Source organism: Haliotis cracherodii, unplaced genomic scaffold (assembly GCF_022045235.1).
Source record: "Haliotis cracherodii isolate W230 unplaced genomic scaffold, xgHalCrac1.p SCAF_17, whole genome shotgun sequence".
Taxonomy (NCBI): domain Eukaryota; kingdom Metazoa; phylum Mollusca; class Gastropoda; order Lepetellida; family Haliotidae; genus Haliotis; species Haliotis cracherodii.
Window position 1 is genome coordinate 108058 of NW_027266272.1, and position 20726 is coordinate 128783.

Here is a 20726-nt window from a genome sequence, read left to right on the forward strand (position 1 = left end):
TTCCTGACCCAGCTCATCCTTCCTGACCTTTCTGACCCAGCTTGTCCTTCCTGACCCAGCTCATCCTTCCTGACCTTCCTGACCCTGCTCATCCTTCCTGACTAAGCTCATCCTTCCTGACCTTCCTGACCCAGCTCATCCTTCCTGACCCGGCTCATCCTTCCTGACCCTCCTCATCCTTCCTGACCTTCCTGGCCCAGCTCGTCCTTCCTGACCCAGCTCATCCTTGCTGACCTTCCTGACCCTCCTCATCCTTCCTGACCCTCCTCATCCTTCCTGACCCAGGTCATCCTTTCTGAACCAGCCCATCCTTCCTGACCCAGCTTGTCCTTCCTGACCCGGCTCATCCTTCCTGACCCTCCTCATCCTTCCTGACCCAGCTCATCCTTCCTGACCCAGGTCATCCTTTCTGAACCAGCTCGTCCTTCCTGACCCGGCTCATCCTTCCTGACCCTCCTCATCCTTCCTGACCCGGCTCATCCTTTCTGACCTTCCTGACCCTGCTCATCCTTCCTGACCTTCTTTATCCTTCCTGACCCTCCTCATCCTTCCTGACCCAGCTCATCCTTCCTGACCTTGTCCATTGGTTCAACCAACCCACTAACATATTCTCAGATGGTCTTTTCACATCTCTGATACCACTGCTGTCGAATACGGCCATGTTGGAAGGCATAGTACTACACATGTATTGTCCCTTAGTATCAGAGCTTCAGAAAAGCAGTGTATTTGCAAAATAATAACACAAAATAAATCACCATTATCCAGTGAGGTATGGAAATCTCTTCCAACACCCGACAACATAACATCTCGGTGCACTGTATCCTTTTCAACTTGCAGACCTTCATTACAGATTACATACGTATTGACAATAGTAATACATAAGTGTGAGGTGAGGTGAAATGGGGTTTAACCTAGCGTCCAAGAATATTGCACTTATATAGTGCATGTACGTGTGTGTGTTTGTGTGGCTGCTTGTACTAGTCTGCACTGATGCCGATTTATAGTGCTAGCTCACTGAGATAGTAGGGCTGAAACGATATCCCGGGACACCGATGCATCGCCATTCACTCCATACGATACGGTGTGCGATTTGTGAGGTGCTGTATCTCGATTTTTCACGATATGTTTTTTTCAAAGACGTATATACGTACGTCTTTGTTTTTGTACATAAACTTTTATCACAGATACGTTTTAAATGTGTTTAAACTCTTTCAACACCGTAGGCACCGAGTCCTCAATGTGATTGAAAGTATAATTCTCGGACGCACACTTCGACAACGGGTGCACAACGAACATGTCAAAGAGCAAAACAAAGACGTTTCAAGCAAATCTTTAAATATATTATACAAAGTGATAAATAAAATCAACAAAAATATATCTAAAAGTGGTCAAACTTACAGCTAAGTTATTATTTCCATCTTTTCGTGCGATCGCGTGTAATGTTTGTCAAATGACATCTCGGCTTTCAGCGCCTCGAATTCTCGGCTCGGACACGATGATCAATGCCAAAATATATGCAGGAAAAATCTTTGTCACAGCTTGTAACCTAGTATGATACATCCACGAAGCTCCATATTTTTAATATAGATCGCGATTTCCTGCTTAAAACGTTCAGAATAACACGATTTGCCTGTCTCAGGTCACGTGCTCAAATTTGACCAATCATGAACCTTGTAGCAGATTTCGGCAAGAAAGCGTCATTAGGAACCATTTTTTATCCAATGAAACTTTATGTTATACCTATGAAAAGACTCCAGGCAATGTTACGAGCATGTAGATGAAACAACAAGCTTTCTAGCGATGTGTCATATGTCAGTCTTCGACGAACGTGTTATTCATACGAAGCTTTCGAAAACGGAGGTATTTCTTCATGTTACTTAGCGGACAGTCGCTGTTATCTGGAAATGGGTGAAATCAGATACTATTCATAATTCTTTTAAAAATAATTTTCCAATTACGTAAATGAAAATAAAAAAGAAATAAGTAGATCTAGATCTTTTGAAATGTTATATTTGCCCCAAATCGTCAAATATTCGCTTCCTTGGTCCTTAATCTGGACGTTATGAATGTGTTAGCTTACATTTTGTATATTTACAACGAACTTAATTAAGTTGTCAATGCATTATTTAAATAATGTTATAAATATAACTTTCAGATTTATAAACACCAAGATTAGACCTTTTAAATGGTGTATAACATGGCTGTTGCTACAATTGTTTTTAATTGTTTTTTTTGCCTTTATACATGAAAACGGCAAATCATTAGTTACTGGACACTGGTACATTTAGTATTTACTCCTAGAATCTACCATCTAGTCACAACTCACAAATATGTAGAACTGTTACGTTGTGTTTGCTGGCCATTACATGGAAATGGCAGATGATTCATTAAGTTAAAATACTCATTACGGTATATATTTTATGACTCATGAACATTCATTCACTTTCATTCAATTTTTCATTTTAATAAACTAAGTTTAATCTCTTTTCTTCTCTTGTCACTATATGTATCGTAGCGTATCGAGATACGTATCGAATCGTGATGTAAGTATCGAGATACGTATCGTATCGTGACCTAGGTGTATCGTTGCAGCCCTATGTTGAACATGAAAACCCCACTCAGACAGTATACTGACTCCCAGCCAACCCATCCTTGTGTCAGCCCCTTAATGCCGAGCGCCAGACAGGGTAACAACAAGTACCATCTTTTAACGTCTTTTGGTATGATTTGGTCGGGGATCGAACCCCGGACCTTTCGCTCTCCGGGCGGACGCTCTACCACTAGACCATGGAGGCGGTCCTACTACATAAGTATTCATAATAGTACTACATAGGTATTGACAATAGTACCACATAAGTATTGACAATAGTACTACATAAGTATTGACAATAGTACTACATAGATATTGACAATAGTACCACATAAGTATTGACAATAGTACCACATAAGTATTGACAATAGTACTACATAGATATTGACAATAGTACCACATTAGTATTGACAAAAGTACTGCGTAGGTATCGACAATAGTACCACATAAGTATTGACAATAGTACTACATAAGTATTGACAATAGTACTACATAGATATTGACAATAGTACCACATTAGTATTGACAATAGTACCACATTAGTATTGACAATAGTACCACATTAGTATTGACAATAGTACCACATAAGTATTGACAATAGTACCACATAAGTATTGACAATAGTACCACATAAGTATTGACAATAGTACTACATAAGTATTGACAATAGTACTACATAGATATTGACAATAGTACCAATTAGTATTGAAAATAGTACTACGTAGGTATCGACAATAGTACCACATTAGTATTGACAATAGTACTACGTAGGTATCGACAATAGTACCGCATAAGTATTGACAATAGTACTACGTAAGTATTGACCTACCTTTTGGCAGTATTCTGTTGAGGAAGCCCTCCTGCTTCTGTTGCTTGGGGCCATCATTGTGGTCAATGCGGACGTTGTTGTTGTTGTTGCAGTTGGCGGAGGACATGGTGGTGCAGTCAGTGAAGTACATGAGCAGGAACACGTCCAGCATGACCCACACCATGGATGTGGCAATGATCACCTTGCAGTACTGGAACTTGAGGCGGCGACTTGCCATATTGACACAAGCTACACACTGCTAGGCTTGACACGAGCTACGCACTGCTAGGCTTGACACGAGCTACGCACTGCTAGGCTTGACACGAGCTATGCACTGCTAGGCTTGACACGAGCTACGCACTGCTAGGCTTGACACGAGCTACGCACTGCTAGGCTTGACACAAGCTATGCACTGCTAGGCTTGACACGAGTTAAGCACTGCTAGGCTTGACACGAGCTGCGCACTGCTAGACTTGACACGAGTTAAGCACTGCTAGGCTTGACACGAGTTAAGCACTGCTAGACTTGACACAAGTTAAGCACTGCTAGACTAGACTCCAAGACATCATAGATCCATGGTAGATCTGTCACTGTTCTCCTAGGTTCATCCAGTTGATGCTGAGCACCATGTACCCTAGCCTCCTTATGTGAGTAGCTGGTATTTGCCTACTTCGTCAATATCATCAGTATGGTGAAATGTAGATTCATCCACGTACACACATGAATTCCTCAAGCACAACACAGACCTCGTCAGGACCTACTGTTGCTGATGCATCACGATGTGGAAGTCACTTGTCCACGGTTCACAGGGCTGAAACATATACCACAACCATGACGGCGAACACATCACAACCATGAGCTTACATCAATCGTTAAGTCTTCTACATCATTAAATGAAGTTCACAAATTCAGGCAATACTGTTCAAGTTAGGGACATTCTGTAGCAAGCAATCGATGGACAAGTACACCTTACCACTAAGCTAAAGCTAACAAAGGACGATCTGACGACTGTATGTAACAGGGTTGCCTTGTTGACGGGGAGAGTCAACATTATCCATACCATCCCTGCAGCCAGGACAAGTCCTCCATAACAGTAGACCGTTCACAATCACCTATCTGTCACGCATGTGGAAGTCACTCACTTACCCAGCCTTGTTAGCAACTAGTATACACAACTTCCGGCGCCCATGTGACAGTGGTCCCAGCACACCTGACGTCCACACCGTATCCAACGTGGCGGCGTTGCAGCGGGCCAGTGGGCAGGCGAGTGGAGTGATCGAGGTCAGTCGAGGTGTTTGTCACTTCCCAGCTGCCATTCCAACGCTTGGTTAAACATCGATGCAGACACCTGCAAACAAAACAATAAAAATAAACACAGCTCAACAAACAAGTTCCCAGATTGTGGTAGAGTTTGTGTGTTAGAGACTCGCTCTGCCTTCACTTAGAGCACATCTCAAATTAAATCTGCTTGCCACACAAAAACCTGTACGGATTTTAGCTGCATGTAAAGTTAGAGGCTTATCATCTGTGTATCCCTGTATAATACACTATAACAGGCGGCCTGGGGGACAAGCTGTGGGACAAGTAGGACACATACATGACGCCTGATGGCATCATGCTGAGTGCTTGTGGCCAATGGTATTGTTGGGGGAACACACATATAGCTAGAAAACACATAGCCTAAAGGAAAGTCCTTGTAGCTTGTGGACAGATTTTGCAGCTTAGGGACAAGCCTTGCAAATTACACAAGCAGAGTAACTTGTAAGACAAGCCATGGTATTTGTAAGACAAGCCATGTAATTTGCAACACAAGGTGTGTAATTTATAAGAGAAGGCGTGTGATCAGGAACTTGTAGCACAAGCCATGAGACCTGTAGGGCAAGATACGCGATGTGTGGCATAAGCCATGTGATCTGTAGGACAAGATTTGTGACCTGTAGGACAAGACTTGTGACCTGTAGGACAAGCTGCTTGTGACATGTGGCACCAGCCATGTGACCTGTAGGACAAGATATGTGACCTGTATGTGACCTGTAGGACAAGCTGCTTGTGACCTGTGGCACAAGATAGGTGACTTGTAGGACAAGATATGTGACCTGTAGACAAGATATGTGACCTGTAGACAAGATATGTGACCTGTAGACAAGATATGTGACCTGTAGACAAGATATGTGACCTGAAAGACAAGATATGTGACCTGTAGACAAGATATGTGAACTGTAGACAAGATATGTGACCTGTAGACAAGATATGTGACATGTAGGACAAAATATGTGACCTGTAGACAAGATATGTGACCTGTAGACAAGATATGTGTCCTGTAGCCAAGATATATGTGACCTGTAGGACAAGATATGTGACCTGTAGGACAAGATATATGACCTGTAGACAAGATATGTGACCTGTAGGACAAGATATGTGACCTGTAGGACAAGATATGTGACCTGTAGGACAAGATATGTGACCTGTAGACAAGATATGTGACCTGTAGACAAGATATGTGACCTGTAGGACAAGGTATGTGACCTGTAGGACAAAATATGTGACCTGTAGATAAGTTATGTGACCTGTAGACAAGATATGTGACCTGTAGACAAGATATGTGACCTGTAGACAAGATATGTGACCTTTAGACAAGATATGTGACCTGTAGACAAGATATGTGACCTGAAGGACAAGATATGTGACCTGTAGACAAGATATGTGACCTGTAGACAAGATATATGACCTGTAGACAAGATATGTGACCTTTAGACAAGATATGTGACCTGTAGACAAGATATGTGACCTGTAGACAAGATATGTGACCTGTAGACAAGATATGTGACCTGTAGGACAAGATATGTGACCTGTAGGACAAGATATGTGACCTGTATGTGACCTGTAGGACAAGCTGCTTGTGACATGTGGCACAAGGTATGTGACCTGTAGGACAAAATATGTGACCTGTAGATAAGTTATGTGACCTGTAGACAAGATATGTGACCTGTAGACAAGATATGTGACCTGTAGACAAGATATGTGTCCTTTAGACAAGATATGTGACCTGTAGACAAGATATGTGACCTGTAGGACAAGGTATGTGACCTGTAGGACAAAATATGTGACCTGTAGATAAGTTATGTGACCTGTAGACAAGATATGTGACATGCATGTGATCTGTAGGACATTGAGATGTGTGACCAGTGTACTGTATTTACTTTAAAAAACATTTTTCAAGTATTTTGCTCAGAAATATATCCCTTCAGCAAATTCAGGTACACAGACAGGTGATAACAAACTTTGTCAATACAAATTTGAAATTTAAAATAAAATATCAATAGATATTGTTTACTGTTTAAATTGTATTTGTATTTTCTGTTCTGCCAGGCATTGTTTTATATGCAGAGATTAAGATTACCGTGTGTATTTTCTCATAAATTAAGCTAAAACAGCAATCAGCATGATCAGATATATATATATACACGTTTTCTCCCAATCTACCAATGATTCAGTTAAAAATGACAGATTTTAAAGATTTATGTTGACATAGAATCGTCCAACAACAACACATATGACTCTTAACGAGTCAAAGTATGGCATTTAAGACATCTGTATTCATTCTCTGTCAACCAAAGTTTATTTAAAGGCATTAACGGTGGTAATCTGACCATTGTTGCTGTAAATAGTAGTGATCTCTCAATCACTTCACACACAATTTCACCAAAATTAATGTAAACAATATTGAATGAAATTTTGAACAAAATTAATAAATTTGATTATAAACCTAAGTCCAGATATGCAATGAACACTTTTCCTAACCAGCCAGTGTAGTTACATGATTGAGTTGCGTACTTCAGTACAATTGCATGATTGAGTTGCGTACTTCAGTACAATTACATGATTGAGTTGCGTACTTCAGTACAATTACATGATTGAGTTGCGTACTTCAGTACAATTACATGATTGAGTTGCGTACTTCAGTACAATTACATGACAGAGTTGCGTACTTCAGTACAATTACATGATTGAGTTGCGTACTTCAGTGCAATTACATGATTGTGTTGCGTACTTCAGTACAATTACATGATTGAGTTGCGTACTTCAGTACAATTACATGATTGAGTTGCGTACTTCAGTGCAATTACATGATTGAGTTGCGTACTTCAGTACAATTACATGATTGAGTTGCGTACTTCAGTACAATTACATGATTGTGTTGCGTACTTCAGTACAATTACATGATTGAGTTGCGTACTTCAGTACAATTACATGATTGAGTTGCGTACTTCAGTACAATTACATGATTGTGTTGCGTACTTCAGTACAATTACATGATTGTGTTGTGTACTTCAGTAAAATTACATGATTGAGTTGCGTACTTCAGTACAATTACATGATTGAGTTGCGTACTTCAGTACAAATTGGTTGACATGGTATTTCAGGTGTCATGTTCTCGCAGTAAAATCTTTGCGTTTAGGAAAAAAACCCATCAAAACGCATCATGGCGTAAAAATGTGCACCCCCCTCCACATAGCTTTCTTTTGATGGGGAAAAGTGTGCACTATACTCAAGAATAACGGTAATGTCTTCAATCACTGTAACCAGGGTTTCGTCTGATGCAGAATTCTTGCGTATATGACTCTCAATTAAGGAAAAATATGTCCAGGAATAAATGACTGCGTCATAACTGACGCAATTTCAAAATATCTATGTTGCTGTTTACCAGCTTTGGAATGAAAATATTACAACTACTCACCTGAACTTAATTTATAAACATTTCCCGAAGACAATATATGCAAACGTCTTAAAATTTACGTCTAGTTTTTAATTAATCGTCGTTTTTAGAAGTAACATAACTTTGCATAACACCACTGCCACGGGCTAATTTGCATAGCCTGTCACATGACCAGACTTTTCTCTCGTTTTAAAACAAACACTAAAAAAATTACACATTGTTTTGCATAATTATATAGATATGCTACTAAAACTGTGCGACTGTGAGGTACACAACAAAATATATTTATTCATCAAAGTGAATGTAACTCTCACACTCCGTGTGGCTTCTATGACAGCATGTGATGTAAACAATGGAAAACTACGCAAATGGACAAGGTTTTCACGTTTCGTCATATTTTCTCACTAAAAGTTAACAATGACATATGTTTATCTTGATGTGTAGACTCGTAAAAAATGAAACAAAAGAAAATATTATCATTGTAGCGGTGAATAATGTGATTTGGCACGGTCACAGTATGTGGTTAAGCGGAACCTATGGAACGGGGTAAACGGAAGTTGTAGGCCTAACTGGCTAAGTATCGGAGGGACACATGTTTTTGCCGAAATTTAGGTAAACATTATTGAATGAAATTTTTAATAAAATAGATGACAAACATAAGGTCAGATATGCAAAGAACACATTTTTATTACCAGATAGTGTAACAACAGGATTAACTTGGGTAATTCAATTCGGATTTGTTATGCTATTTCCGATGACAGATCATGACAGCCTGAATTGAGACAGAGGAAAAGTCTGTGCGTATTATACACGAGAGATATATTTTTCAGGATTTAATTGCCCATAAATAGGGGTGCGTATTATACACGAATAAATATGGTATATATGAAATGTAAAGCTTTCGGCATGTTTGTTGTTGCTAATAAACTGTATTCAACCAGAAAATATTACGAGTGTTCACAATTCTTCAGTTAAACTTCACTGTTAATAGATAATACAAGATAACTAGATAAAAGATGTAAATGAGTTAGTGGTATTAAATTATAATCTGACATGAAATGTATTTAAATATCCATCCATGATTAAAAATTATGTCTCACAGTTGAGACTGATGTTATTAATTCATCCTGTATTAGTGTCACTGTAAATTGTTTCATGAGCTGTGAAGTAATTAAAGATTGTGAAAAAATAAAACCAACAAACTTTGATTTTCATTCATATATCCTTATATATCCTCTCAGTACAATCAGCTGAGAACATTAATTAGCACTTGTTAACTTAAACTAAAGACATGTAATATTTAAAAGATACTTAACTTTTAGTGTAACATTAACAGTGAACACTTTAAATTTCATTAATCATACAATAAAACATTTGACTCTCAACAAATATTTTTGACTCCCCAAAATTCATAGGCTGAGTCAAGGTAACTCTCAGATATTGGAGTCTAGGGGGAACCCTGTCTAACTGTAACAATGTGACTAATACAATGTGACCAGGGGTGGTGAAGATTCCACTCAGTTCATGTAAGACAAGAAATTCAACTGGTTCTTGTCCTCATGTAAACATTCCAAGACTTAAGGGTCTCTCGATAGGAACAATGCCACAGCCGGAAACAGCCCCCTTAAGTACAGTGTGACCATGAGAGATACAACACTCTCCCCCGCCCGCCACCACTCAGTGTAAACGTGGCCAGCACAGTGAACACACTCCATGCACCAACTGCTACCACACTCAAGTCAAGTGGAAGTGATTGACATGGCTTTTTTTGCCTCCAGCTTATCAACATCTAATGGGCCATGGGTTACTGGTCGACAAAGGGATTATTCTCATGATTGCATTGACAAGTCATCAGGCCTGACATCCAGCATGGATATACTGACATCTTGAGTGGGTAATGCAGGAGTTAGGTAGACATAGAGAGGATGACATGAAGATCACAGTGATTCAGGCCATGAGTGAGTGAGTGAGTGAGTGAGTGAGTGAGTATTGTTTATGGCGCTTTGGGGTTTAACATCGCGTCCAAGAATATTGCACTTATATATAGCGACATGCATGTACGTGTGTGTGTTTGTGTGGCTGCTTGTACTAGTCCTGACTGATGCCGATTAATAGTGCTAGCTCACTGAGATACCATGCTGCAGTTTAACATGAATACCCCATTCAGACACAGTATACTGACTCCGAGCCGACCAGTCCTTGTTTTAGTCCCTTAATGCTGAGCCCCAGACATGGTAACAACAATTACCATCTTTTAACATCTTTTGGTATGACACGGCCGGGAATCGAACCCCGGACCTTCCGCTCTCCGGGGCGGACGCTCTACCGCTAGACCAGTGATGCGGTCTAATCCCAAATAGAACATTTGTTACATTTGACCACTTTCTAAATGGCAACGTATGTTCATAACATATATATGTACCTGTATATGTATACAGAACAACAAAAGTAATAAGATAACCAAAGGTAGAAACTTAAGAGGAGCCAACAGTTAATTGGCGCTGATAGGTGATTAGCAATGAACAAATGGATGCCAACACTTAACAGTAAATTAGTGCTGATAGTTGATAGCAATGGACAACTGATAGTCAGGACTTCGCTGAATGATAATGGGCAAAGGACAATGGGCAAACGGGAGGCCATGGGTAGTTAGCAATGGACAATGGGCAAACGAGAGGCCATGGGTAGTTAGCAATGGACAATGGGCAAACGGGAGGCCATGGGTAGTTAGCAATGGACAATGGGCAAACGGGAGGCCATGGGTAGTTAGCAATGGACAATGGGCAAACGGGAGGCCATGGGTAGTTAGCAATGGACAATGGGCAAACGGGAGGCCATGGGTAGTTAGCAATGGAAAATGGGCAAACGGGAGGCAGTGGGAGATAATATGGTAGCCCAAGCTCCTTTCCAGCTCGTGACACATCATCATGTCACGATGAAGATTCTTTGACATAGTCACATGTGTGTGTGGCTACGTGTGCCAGTCTGGACTTACGCTGGGTTTATAGCTTTAGCCAACTGATGCCGCAGTTTAACAGAGATACCCAACTCAGACACAGTATACTGATTTCCAGTCCTTGTTCTATTCTCTTAATGTCAAACATCAGGCAGGGTAACAACAAGTACCATCTTTTGATATGACACAGCCAGGGGATCAAACCACCAACAGGGGATCTATTCCCCCAGTCTACATGGACTTAAACTGAGCTTGCATCCTGCTTGTGTCTTGTTTCCGCTACAATCTGTGAGGATGTAAGGATACTCCTTGTTCAAGCAGGATGTGTATCTCCTAGGGCTGCAACAAATACACTATGAGGCGAATACGATTCATATCATGAATATAGGGTAAAGAATACGAATATTAATTCACAAATACAATAACAAGTCAGCAGCTGTTGTATTATTTATTATATTCAGTGAAACATTAACACCATAAATTATTTGACATGGTTTGTTAATTATTAATTTAACATAATTTATTATCATACATTTATATACTTCACTTATCCAGGTACTAGTATCTGCTCAAAAGCGACAATGACCAGTGACCTCATTACTGTCAAATCAAATATTATAAGAGTGTTGTCTTTGAAAGAAATGTATACATATAATATGTTCTTATGGATATTTTTAGGTACAGGGTATGTAAATGCACATGATTGCATATTCATAAATATTCATTTCTAGTGGCCACGAAGAGCAAATTCAATTCATGAATGGATACACGAGTGAATCGTAACAGCCCTAGTATCTCCCACTCAGTTTCGACTGATGCAGCACATGTCATCATCAGCTGGAGTGACTAGTGACCTTCAAAAACATAGTCAGTAAACTCCATCAACTACTAGCAGCAGTGGTGAAAGCCAAAATAATGGCTGCACCCTATACACACTAAAACAGTCATATAATGTACGATGCATAATCTCCCGATACAAGACTCCCCACACAACAGTGCTCAAGCTAACAGTGTGCTACACCAGCAACATTGAGGAAGGACCACACAATTTTTACCCTCTGTAAATGTGAAAGTAATGAGAAAATGCAAGCGTCCCTTGTCGCATTGATATGATAACGTGATGCATGTTTATCAGGACATGTAGGAGAATAGTCACAAAGTTCTCCTGTCAGGTGAGCTGCACATGGGTGAAAACAACCACACACAGATGAAGGCTCATGGTCTGGAGCGTCCGGGAACAGGAGTCACGTTCCTGTACACAGTGGTTGATTCATGGGAACACAACAGCTTCGCTGATAGCATTAAAGTTAACATGCAGCACATGCTTTTTGATGGGTGAGTGTTAACTGTCTCACATGGTTGACATGTCCAGTATATTCACAGCAGTCGTGTTGAGTACAAGACACTCCTCCCCCACATGGTTGACATGTCCAGTATATTCACAGCAGTCGTGTTGAGTACAAGACACTGCTCCCCCACATGGTTGACATGTCCAGTATATTCACAGCAGTCGTGTTGAGTACAAGACACTGCTCCCCCACATGGTTGACATGTCCAGTATATTCACAGCAGTCGTGTTGAGTACAAGACACTGCTCCCCCACATGGTTGACATGTCCAGTATATTCACAGCAGTCGTGTTGAGTACAAGACACTGCTCCCCCACATGGTTGACATATCCAGTATATTCACAGCAGTCCTGTTGAGTACAAGACACTGCTCCCCCACATGGTTGACATGTCCAGTATATTCACAGCAGTCGTGTTGAGTACAAGACACTGCTCCCCTACATGGTTGACATGTCCAGTATATTCACAGCAGTCATGTTGAGTACAAGACACTCCTCCCCCACATGGTTGACATGTCCAGTATATTCACAGCAGTCGTGTTGAGTGCAGGACACTGCTCCCCCACATGGTTGACATGTCCAGTATATTCACAGCAGTCCTGTTGAGTACAAGACACTGCTCCCCCACATGGTTGACATGTCCAGTATATTCACAGCAGTCGTGTTGAGTGCAGGACACTGCTCCCCCACATGGTTGACAAGTCCAGTATATTCACAGCAGTCGTGTTGAGTACAAGACACTCCTCCCCCACATGGTTGACATGTCTAGTATATTCACAGCAGTCCTGTTGAGTGCAGGACACTGCTCCCCCACATGGTTGACAAGTCCAGTATATTCACAGCAGTCATGTTGAGTACAAGACACTGCTCCTACAAATGGTTGACATGTCCAGTATATTCACAGCAGTCGTGTTGAGTGCAGGACAATGCTCCCCCACATGGTTGACATATCCAGTATATTCACAGCAGTCATGTTGAGTACAAGACACTGCTCCTACAAATGGTTGACATGTCCAGTATATTCACAGCAGTCATGTTGAGTACAAGACACTGCTCCCCCACATGGTTGACATGTCCAGTATATTCACAGCAGTCATGTTGAGTACAGGACACTGCTCCTACAAATGGTTGACATGTCCAGTATATTCACAGCAGTTGTGTTGAGTACAGGACACTGCTCCTACAAATGGTTGACATGTCCAGTATATTCACAGCAGTCATGTTGAGTACAGATCACTGCTCCTACAAATGGTTGACATGTCCAGTATATTCACAGCAGTCGTGTTGAGTACAGGACACTGCTCCTACAAATGGTTGACATGTCTAGTATATTCACAGCAGTCGTGTTGAGTACAGGACACTGCTCCTACAAATGGTTGACATGTCCAGTATATTCACAGCAGTCATGTTGAGTACAGATCACTGCTCTTACAAATGGTTGACAAGTCCAGTATATTCACAGCAGTCGTGTTGAGTACAGGACACTGCTCCTACAAATGGTTGACATGTCCAGTATATTCACAGCAGTCGTGTTGAGTACAGGACACTGCTCCTACAAATGGTTGACAAGTCCAGTATATTCACAGCAGTCATGTTGAGTACAGATCACTGCTCCTACAAATGGTTGACATGTCCAGTATATTCACAGCAGTCGTGTTGAGTACAGGACACTGCTCCTACAAATGGTTGACATGTCTAGTATATTCACAGCAGTCGTGTTGAGTACAGGACACTGCTCCTACAAATGGTTGACATGTCCAGTATATTCACAGCAGTCATGTTGAGTACAGATCACTGCTCCTACAAATGGTTGACATGTCCAGTATATTCACAGCAGTCATGTTGAGTACAGGACACTGCTCCTACAAATGGTTGACATGTCCAGTATATTCACAGCAGTCGTGTTGAGTACAGGACACTGCTCCTACAAATGGTTGACATGTCCAGTATATTCACAGCAGTCATGTTGAGTACAGATCACTGCTCCTACAAATGGTTGACATGTCCAGTATATTCACAGCAGTCGTGTTGAGTACAGGACACTGCTCCTACAAATGGTTGACATGTCTAGTATATTCACAGCAGTCGTGTTGAGTACAGGACACTGCTCCTACAAATGGTTGACATGTCCAGTATATTCACAGCAGTCATGTTGAGTACAGATCACTGCTCCTACAAATGGTTGACAAGTCCAGTATATTCACAGCAGTCGTGTTGAGTACAGGACACTGCTCCTACAAATGGTTGACATGTCCAGTATATTCACAGCAGTCGTGTTGAGTACAGGACACTGCTCCTACAAATGGTTGACAAGTCCAGTATATTCACAGCAGTCATGTTGAGTACAGATCACTGCTCCTACAAATGGTTGACATGTCCAGTATATTCACAGCAGTCGTGTTGAGTACAGGACACTGCTCCTACAAATGGTTGACATGTCTAGTATATTCACAGCAGTCGTGTTGAGTACAGGACACTGCTCCTACAAATGGTTGACATGTCCAGTATATTCACAGCAGTCATGTTGAGTACAGATCACTGCTCCTACAAATGGTTGACAAGTCCAGTATATTCACAGCAGTCGTGTTGAGTACAGGACACTGCTCCTACAAATGGTTGACATGTCTAGTATATTCACAGCAGTCATGTTGAGTACAGGACACTGCTCCTACAAATGGTTGACAAGTCCAGTATATTCACAGAAGTCGTGTTGAGTACAGATCACTGCTCCTACAAATGGTTGACAAGTCCAGTATATTCACAGAAGTCGTGTTGAGTGCAGGACACTGCTCCTACAAATGGTTGACATGTCTAGTATATTCACAGCAGTCGTGTTGAGTACAGGACACTGCTCCTACAAATGGTTGACATGTCCAGTATATTCACAGCAGTCGTGTTGAGTACAGATCACTGCTCCTACAAATGGTTGACAAGTCCAGTATATTCACAGAAGTCGTGTTGAGTACAGATCACTGCTCCTACAAATGGTTGACAAGTCCAGTATATTCACAGAAGTCGTGTTGAGTGCAGGACAATGCTCCCCCACATGGTTGACATGTCCAGTATATTCACAGCAGTCATGTTGAGTACAGATCACTGCTCCTACAAATGGTTGACAAGTCCAGTATATTCACAGCAGTCATGTTGAGTACAGATCACTGCTCCTACAAATGGTTGACAAGTCCAGTATATTCACAGAAGTCATGTTGAGTACAGATCACTGCTCCTACAAATGGTTGACATGTCCAGTATATTCACAGCAGTCATGTTGAGTACAAGACACTGCTCCTACAAATGGTTGACATGTCCAGTATATTCACAGCAGTCATGTTGAGTACAGATCACTGCTCCTACAAATGGTTGACATGTCCAGTATATTCACAGCAGTCGTGTTGAGTACAGGACACTGCTCATACACGCTCAGAGGATTGTGCTAATTCGTGTAACAATACTTTAAATCTTTGTCAGTAAGCTACCAGTAAGCATTTACATTTTTTGAGTATCCAGCTTTGATTTCAAGGAAGTTTGATCCCATTTCAAGCAGTTGAAGTTAAGTTGGTGGTGATATTATTCTCTCAAACTGCTACCTACCCATACTATATCCGGGAAAGTCTTGGTGTCATCGTTTGCTGATCATTTCAAATGTAGAATTTCTATAGAACAGCTGTTTCTTATGAATTTTAAATTTGTTTTAATTTTTGTACAACGTCATGTTGAAACATGTCCACAAGATAAATTTGTTGTAGGAGGATCACGAGGGGTACATGGGGTTTTGTGCATCCCTTGTTAGGTTACCTAATAATAACTAATAAAGCAGTCCACATTCGCCACCACAAGCCATCAATCAACAGAGATCAAGGCTATTTCATCCCATCTGCCTACTATGAACTCATCAAGCAATAATCACTTATCCTGTTTATTGGCTTCATGTTCCTATTGGGTTCCATCTATGTGTTCTCTGTCCATCGTGTTGTGACAGCTTTATCCCTTTGTCGTCAACACCTATCCCACTCATGTATGCAATTGTTGTTACTGTTAATCCTCTACTGTTAATCCTCCACCTACTATATATATTCTGTACTATGTCCCTCATTCAGATTCAAACATGTCCGTAAGATAAATACGTTGTAACAGTATCACTCAGGTTACATGGGGTTTCAACCCGGAGGCGGGCAAGTGGGACAAGGCGGGCAAGGTGGACAAGTGAGACAAGGCGGGCAAGTGGGACAAGGTGGACAAGGCGGACAAGTGGGACAAGGCGGGCAAGTGGGACAAGGTGGACAAGGCGGACAAGTGGGACAAGGCGGGCAAGGCGGACAAGTGAGACAAGGCGGGCAAGTGGGACAAGGTGGACAAGGCGGACAAGTGGGACAAGGCGGGCAAGTGGGACAAGGCGGACAAGGCGGGCAAGTGGGACAAGGCGGACAAGGCGGGCAAGTGGGACAAGGCGAGCAAGTGGGGACAAGGTGGGCAAGTGGGACAAGGCGGGCAAGTGGGACAAGGAGGACAAGTGGGACAAGGCGGACAAGTGGGACAAGGCGGACAAGTGGGACAAGGCGGACAAGTGGGACAAGGCAGACATGTGGGACAAGGCGGACAAGTGGGACAAGGCGAGCAAGTGGGACAAGGCGGGCAAGTGGGACAAGGCGGACAAGTGGGACAAGGCGGGCAAGTGGGACAAGGCAGACATGTGGGACAAGGCGGACAAGTGGGACAAGGCGGGCAAGTGGGACAAGGCAGACATGTGGGACAAGGCGGACAAGTGGGACAAGGCGGGCAAGTGGGACAAGGCAGACATGTGGGACAAGGCGGACAAGTGGGACAAGGCGGGCAAGTGGGACAAGGCGGACATGTGGGACAAGGCGGGCAAGTGGGACAAGGCGGACATGTGGGACAAGGCGGACAAGTGGGACAAGGCGGGCAAGTGGGACAAGGCGGACATGTGGGACAAGGCGGACAAGTGGGACAAGGCGGACAAGTGGGACAAGGCGGGCAAGTGGGACAAGGCGGACAAGTGGGACAAGGCGGGCAAGTGGGACAAGGCGGACAAGTGGGACAAGGAGGGCAAGTGGGACAAGGCGGACAAGTGGGACAAGGCGGGCAAGTGGGACAAGGCGGACATGTGGGACAAGGCGGACAAGTGGGACAAGGCGGGCAAGTGGGACAAGGCGGACAAGGCGGGCAAGTGGGACAAGGCGGACAAGGCGGGCAAGTGGGACAAGGCGAGCAAGTGGGGACAAGGTGGGCAAGTGGGACAAGGCGGGCAAGTGGGACAAGGAGGACAAGTGGGACAAGGCGGACAAGTGGGACAAGGCGGACAAGTGGGACAAGGCGGATAAGGCGGGCAAGTGGGACAAGGCGGACAAGTGGGACAAGGTGGACAGGTGGGACAAGGCGGACATGTGGGACAAGGCGGACAAGTGGGACAAGGCGGGCAAGTGGGACAAGGCAGACATGTGGGACAAGGCGGACAAGTGGGACAAGGCGGGCAAGTGGGACAAGGCAGACATGTGGGACAAGGCGGACAAGTGGGACAAGGCGGGCAAGTGGGACAAGGCGGACATGTGGGACAAGGCGGGCAAGTGGGACAAGGCGGACATGTGGGACAAGGCGGACAAGTGGGACAAGGCGGGCAAGTGGGACAAGGCGGACATGTGGGACAAGGCGGACAAGTGGGACAAGGCGGACAAGTGGGACAAGGCGGGCAAGTGGGACAAGGCGGACAAGTGGGACAAGGCGGGCAAGTGGGACAAGGCGGACAAGTGGGACAAGGAGGGCAAGTGGGACAAGGCGGACAAGTGGGACAAGGCGGGCAAGTGGGAAAGGCGGGCAAGTGGGACAAGGCGGACAAGTGGGACAAGGCGGACAAGTGGGACAAGGCGGGCAAGTGGGACAAGGCGGACAACTAACAAGATCGGATGGTCACGCTCGCTGACTTGGTTAATGCACAGATCTCATTAGGAGTGAGTCAGTCAGTCAGGTTTTACGCTGCTTTTAGCATTATACCAGCAATATCACGGTGGTGAACACAAGAAATGGGCTTCGCTCATTGTACCCATGTAGGGAATTGAACCCAGGTCTTCAGCATGATGAGCAAATACTTTAACAACTAGGCTACCCAACCACCCCTTATAAATTTCATTAAATCCCTATTGCGTAAATTGATGTTCATGATGTCAGTCACTGTTTTGTCTGGTCCAAACTCAATTAGTTACTGACAACAGTCATGTTGTGGAATATTGCTGGGTGCGCTGTTAAACAACAAACAAACAAAGGAAACTTTCAGAAGGATTAGCATGTTTCCTTGAACAACAACTTTCACAGAAGGTTTAGCATTTCATGAATCAACTCTGTAGCAGATCATATTTGTCTACAAGTGAAAATAAGAATTCATTTCTAACTCTGCAGTTATTTTAATCAATCTCACAACGTGTTGAGTATTTATCACAAAGAATATGAAATTCTTTACCTTGAAGAGGCACAAATAACAAGCAATAACATTCTGTTGACCCATGATAAAATAAACAACTAAAGCAAATATATGTTAAAAAGAGCAGTTTCTGTTCACCCTCTCAGGGCTGTCCCTGTATTTGTGTGAAACTCACATGGCTAATGAAGCACTCCTGCACCATCACGCAGCATCTACCCCCGACCTACCCAGCTCTCAGTGACCCCTACCTATTGTATGAGATACAGCTCTCAGTGACCCCTACCTATTGTATGAGATACAGCTCTCAGTGACCCCTATCTATTATATGGGATACTTTATGTACAAACAGTTGAAACTGGCGTGGAATGACTCACCCTATCCTGCATGTCACATCCCCTCGTCTGCAGCCTCCGCCTGTTCACTAGAGCCCTGCATCACGCTGGGCCATAAACCTTGCCACTTGCTCCACTCCTAACATGTCACATTTCACATACTTTCTATTTTTACTCATTAGAAGTGGCAAGTGGACAAGGTGGACAAGGCGGACAAGTGGGACAAGGCGGGCAAGTGGGACAAGGCGGACAAGGCGGGCAAGTGGGACAAGGCGGGCAAGTGGGACAAGGCGAGCAAGTGGGGACAAGGTGGGCAAGTGGGACAAGGCGGGCAAGTGGGACAAGGAGGACAAGTGGGACAAGGCGGACAAGTGGGACAAGGCGGATAAGGCGGGCAAGTGGGAAAAGGCGGGCAAGTGGGACAAGGCGGGAAAGTGGGACAAGGCGGGCAAGTGGGACAAGGCGGGCAAGTGGGAAAAGGCGGGCAAGTGGAACAAGGCGGACATGTGGGACAAGGCGGGCAAGTGGGACAAGGTGGGCAAGTGGGACAAGGCTGGCAAGTGGGAAAAGGCGGGCAAGTGGGACAAGGCGGGCAAGTGGGACAAGGCGGGCAAGTGGGAAAAGGCGGGCAAGTGGGACAAGGCGGGCAAGTGGGACAAGGCGGACAAGTGGGACAAGGCGGACAAGTGGGACAAGGCGGACAAGTGGGACAAGGCGGACAAGTGGGACAAGGCGGATAAGGCGGGCAAGTGGGAAAAGGCGGGCAAGTGGGACAAGGCGGGAAAGTGGGACAAGGCGGGCAAGTGGAACAAGGCGGGCAAGTGGGACAAGGCGGGCAAGTGGGACAAGTGGGACAAGGCGGGCAAGTGGGACAAGCCAGATAAGTGGAACAAGGCGGGCAAGTGGAACAAAGCGGGCAAGTGGGACAAGGCGGGCAAGTGGGACAAGGCGGATAAGTGGGACAAGGCGGGCAAGTGGAACAAGGCGGGCAAGTGGGACAAGGCGGGCAAGTGGGACAAGGCGGGCAAGTGGGAAAAGGCGGGCAAGTGGAACAAGGCGGACATGTGGGACAAGGCGGGCAAGTGGGACAAGGTGGGCAAGTGGGACAAGGCTGGCAAGTGGGAAAAGGCGGGCAAGTGGGACAAGGCGGGCAAGTGGGACAAGGCGGGCAAGTGGGAAAAGGCGGGCAAGTGGGACAAGGCGGGAAAGTGGGACAAGGCGGGCAAGTGGAACAAGGCGGGCAAGTGGGACAAGGCGGGCAAGTGGGACAAGTGGGACAAGGCGGGCAAGTGGGACAAGCCAGATAAGTGGAACAAGGCGGGCAAGTGGAACAAGGCGGGCAAGTGGGACAAGGCGGGCAAGTGGGACAAGGCGGATAAGTGGGACAAGGCGGGCAAGTGGAACAAGGCGGGCAAGTGGAACAAGGCGGGCAAGTGGGACAAGGCGGGCAAGTGGGAAAAGGCGGGCAAGTGGAACAAGGCGGACATGTGGGACAAGGCGGGCAAGTGGGACAAGGTGGGCAAGTGGGACAAGGCTGGCAAGTGGG

At 44.2% G+C, this 20726-nt stretch overlaps 1 protein-coding gene across 2 annotated transcripts in view; it reads right to left on the reverse strand.

The window, feature by feature from the left end:
• The window catches only part of LOC139464805 (polypeptide N-acetylgalactosaminyltransferase 13-like), a 101179-nt gene that overhangs the window by 71507 nt on the left and 8946 nt on the right, over positions 1–20726 (reverse strand). Inside the window, exons 2-4 of one of the 2 annotated variants that reach the window (XM_071246313.1) lie at positions 4545–4746; positions 4065–4209; positions 3420–4032 (exon numbers count right to left, since the gene is read on the reverse strand). In XM_071246313.1, the coding sequence (XP_071102414.1) occupies positions 3420–3636 (217 nt within the window). In that variant the 5' untranslated portion in view covers positions 3637–4032; positions 4065–4209; positions 4545–4746. Of the gene's footprint in view, positions 1–3419; positions 4210–4544; positions 4747–20726 lie in introns of both variants that reach the window. The other variant, XM_071246314.1, reaches the window with a different exon arrangement.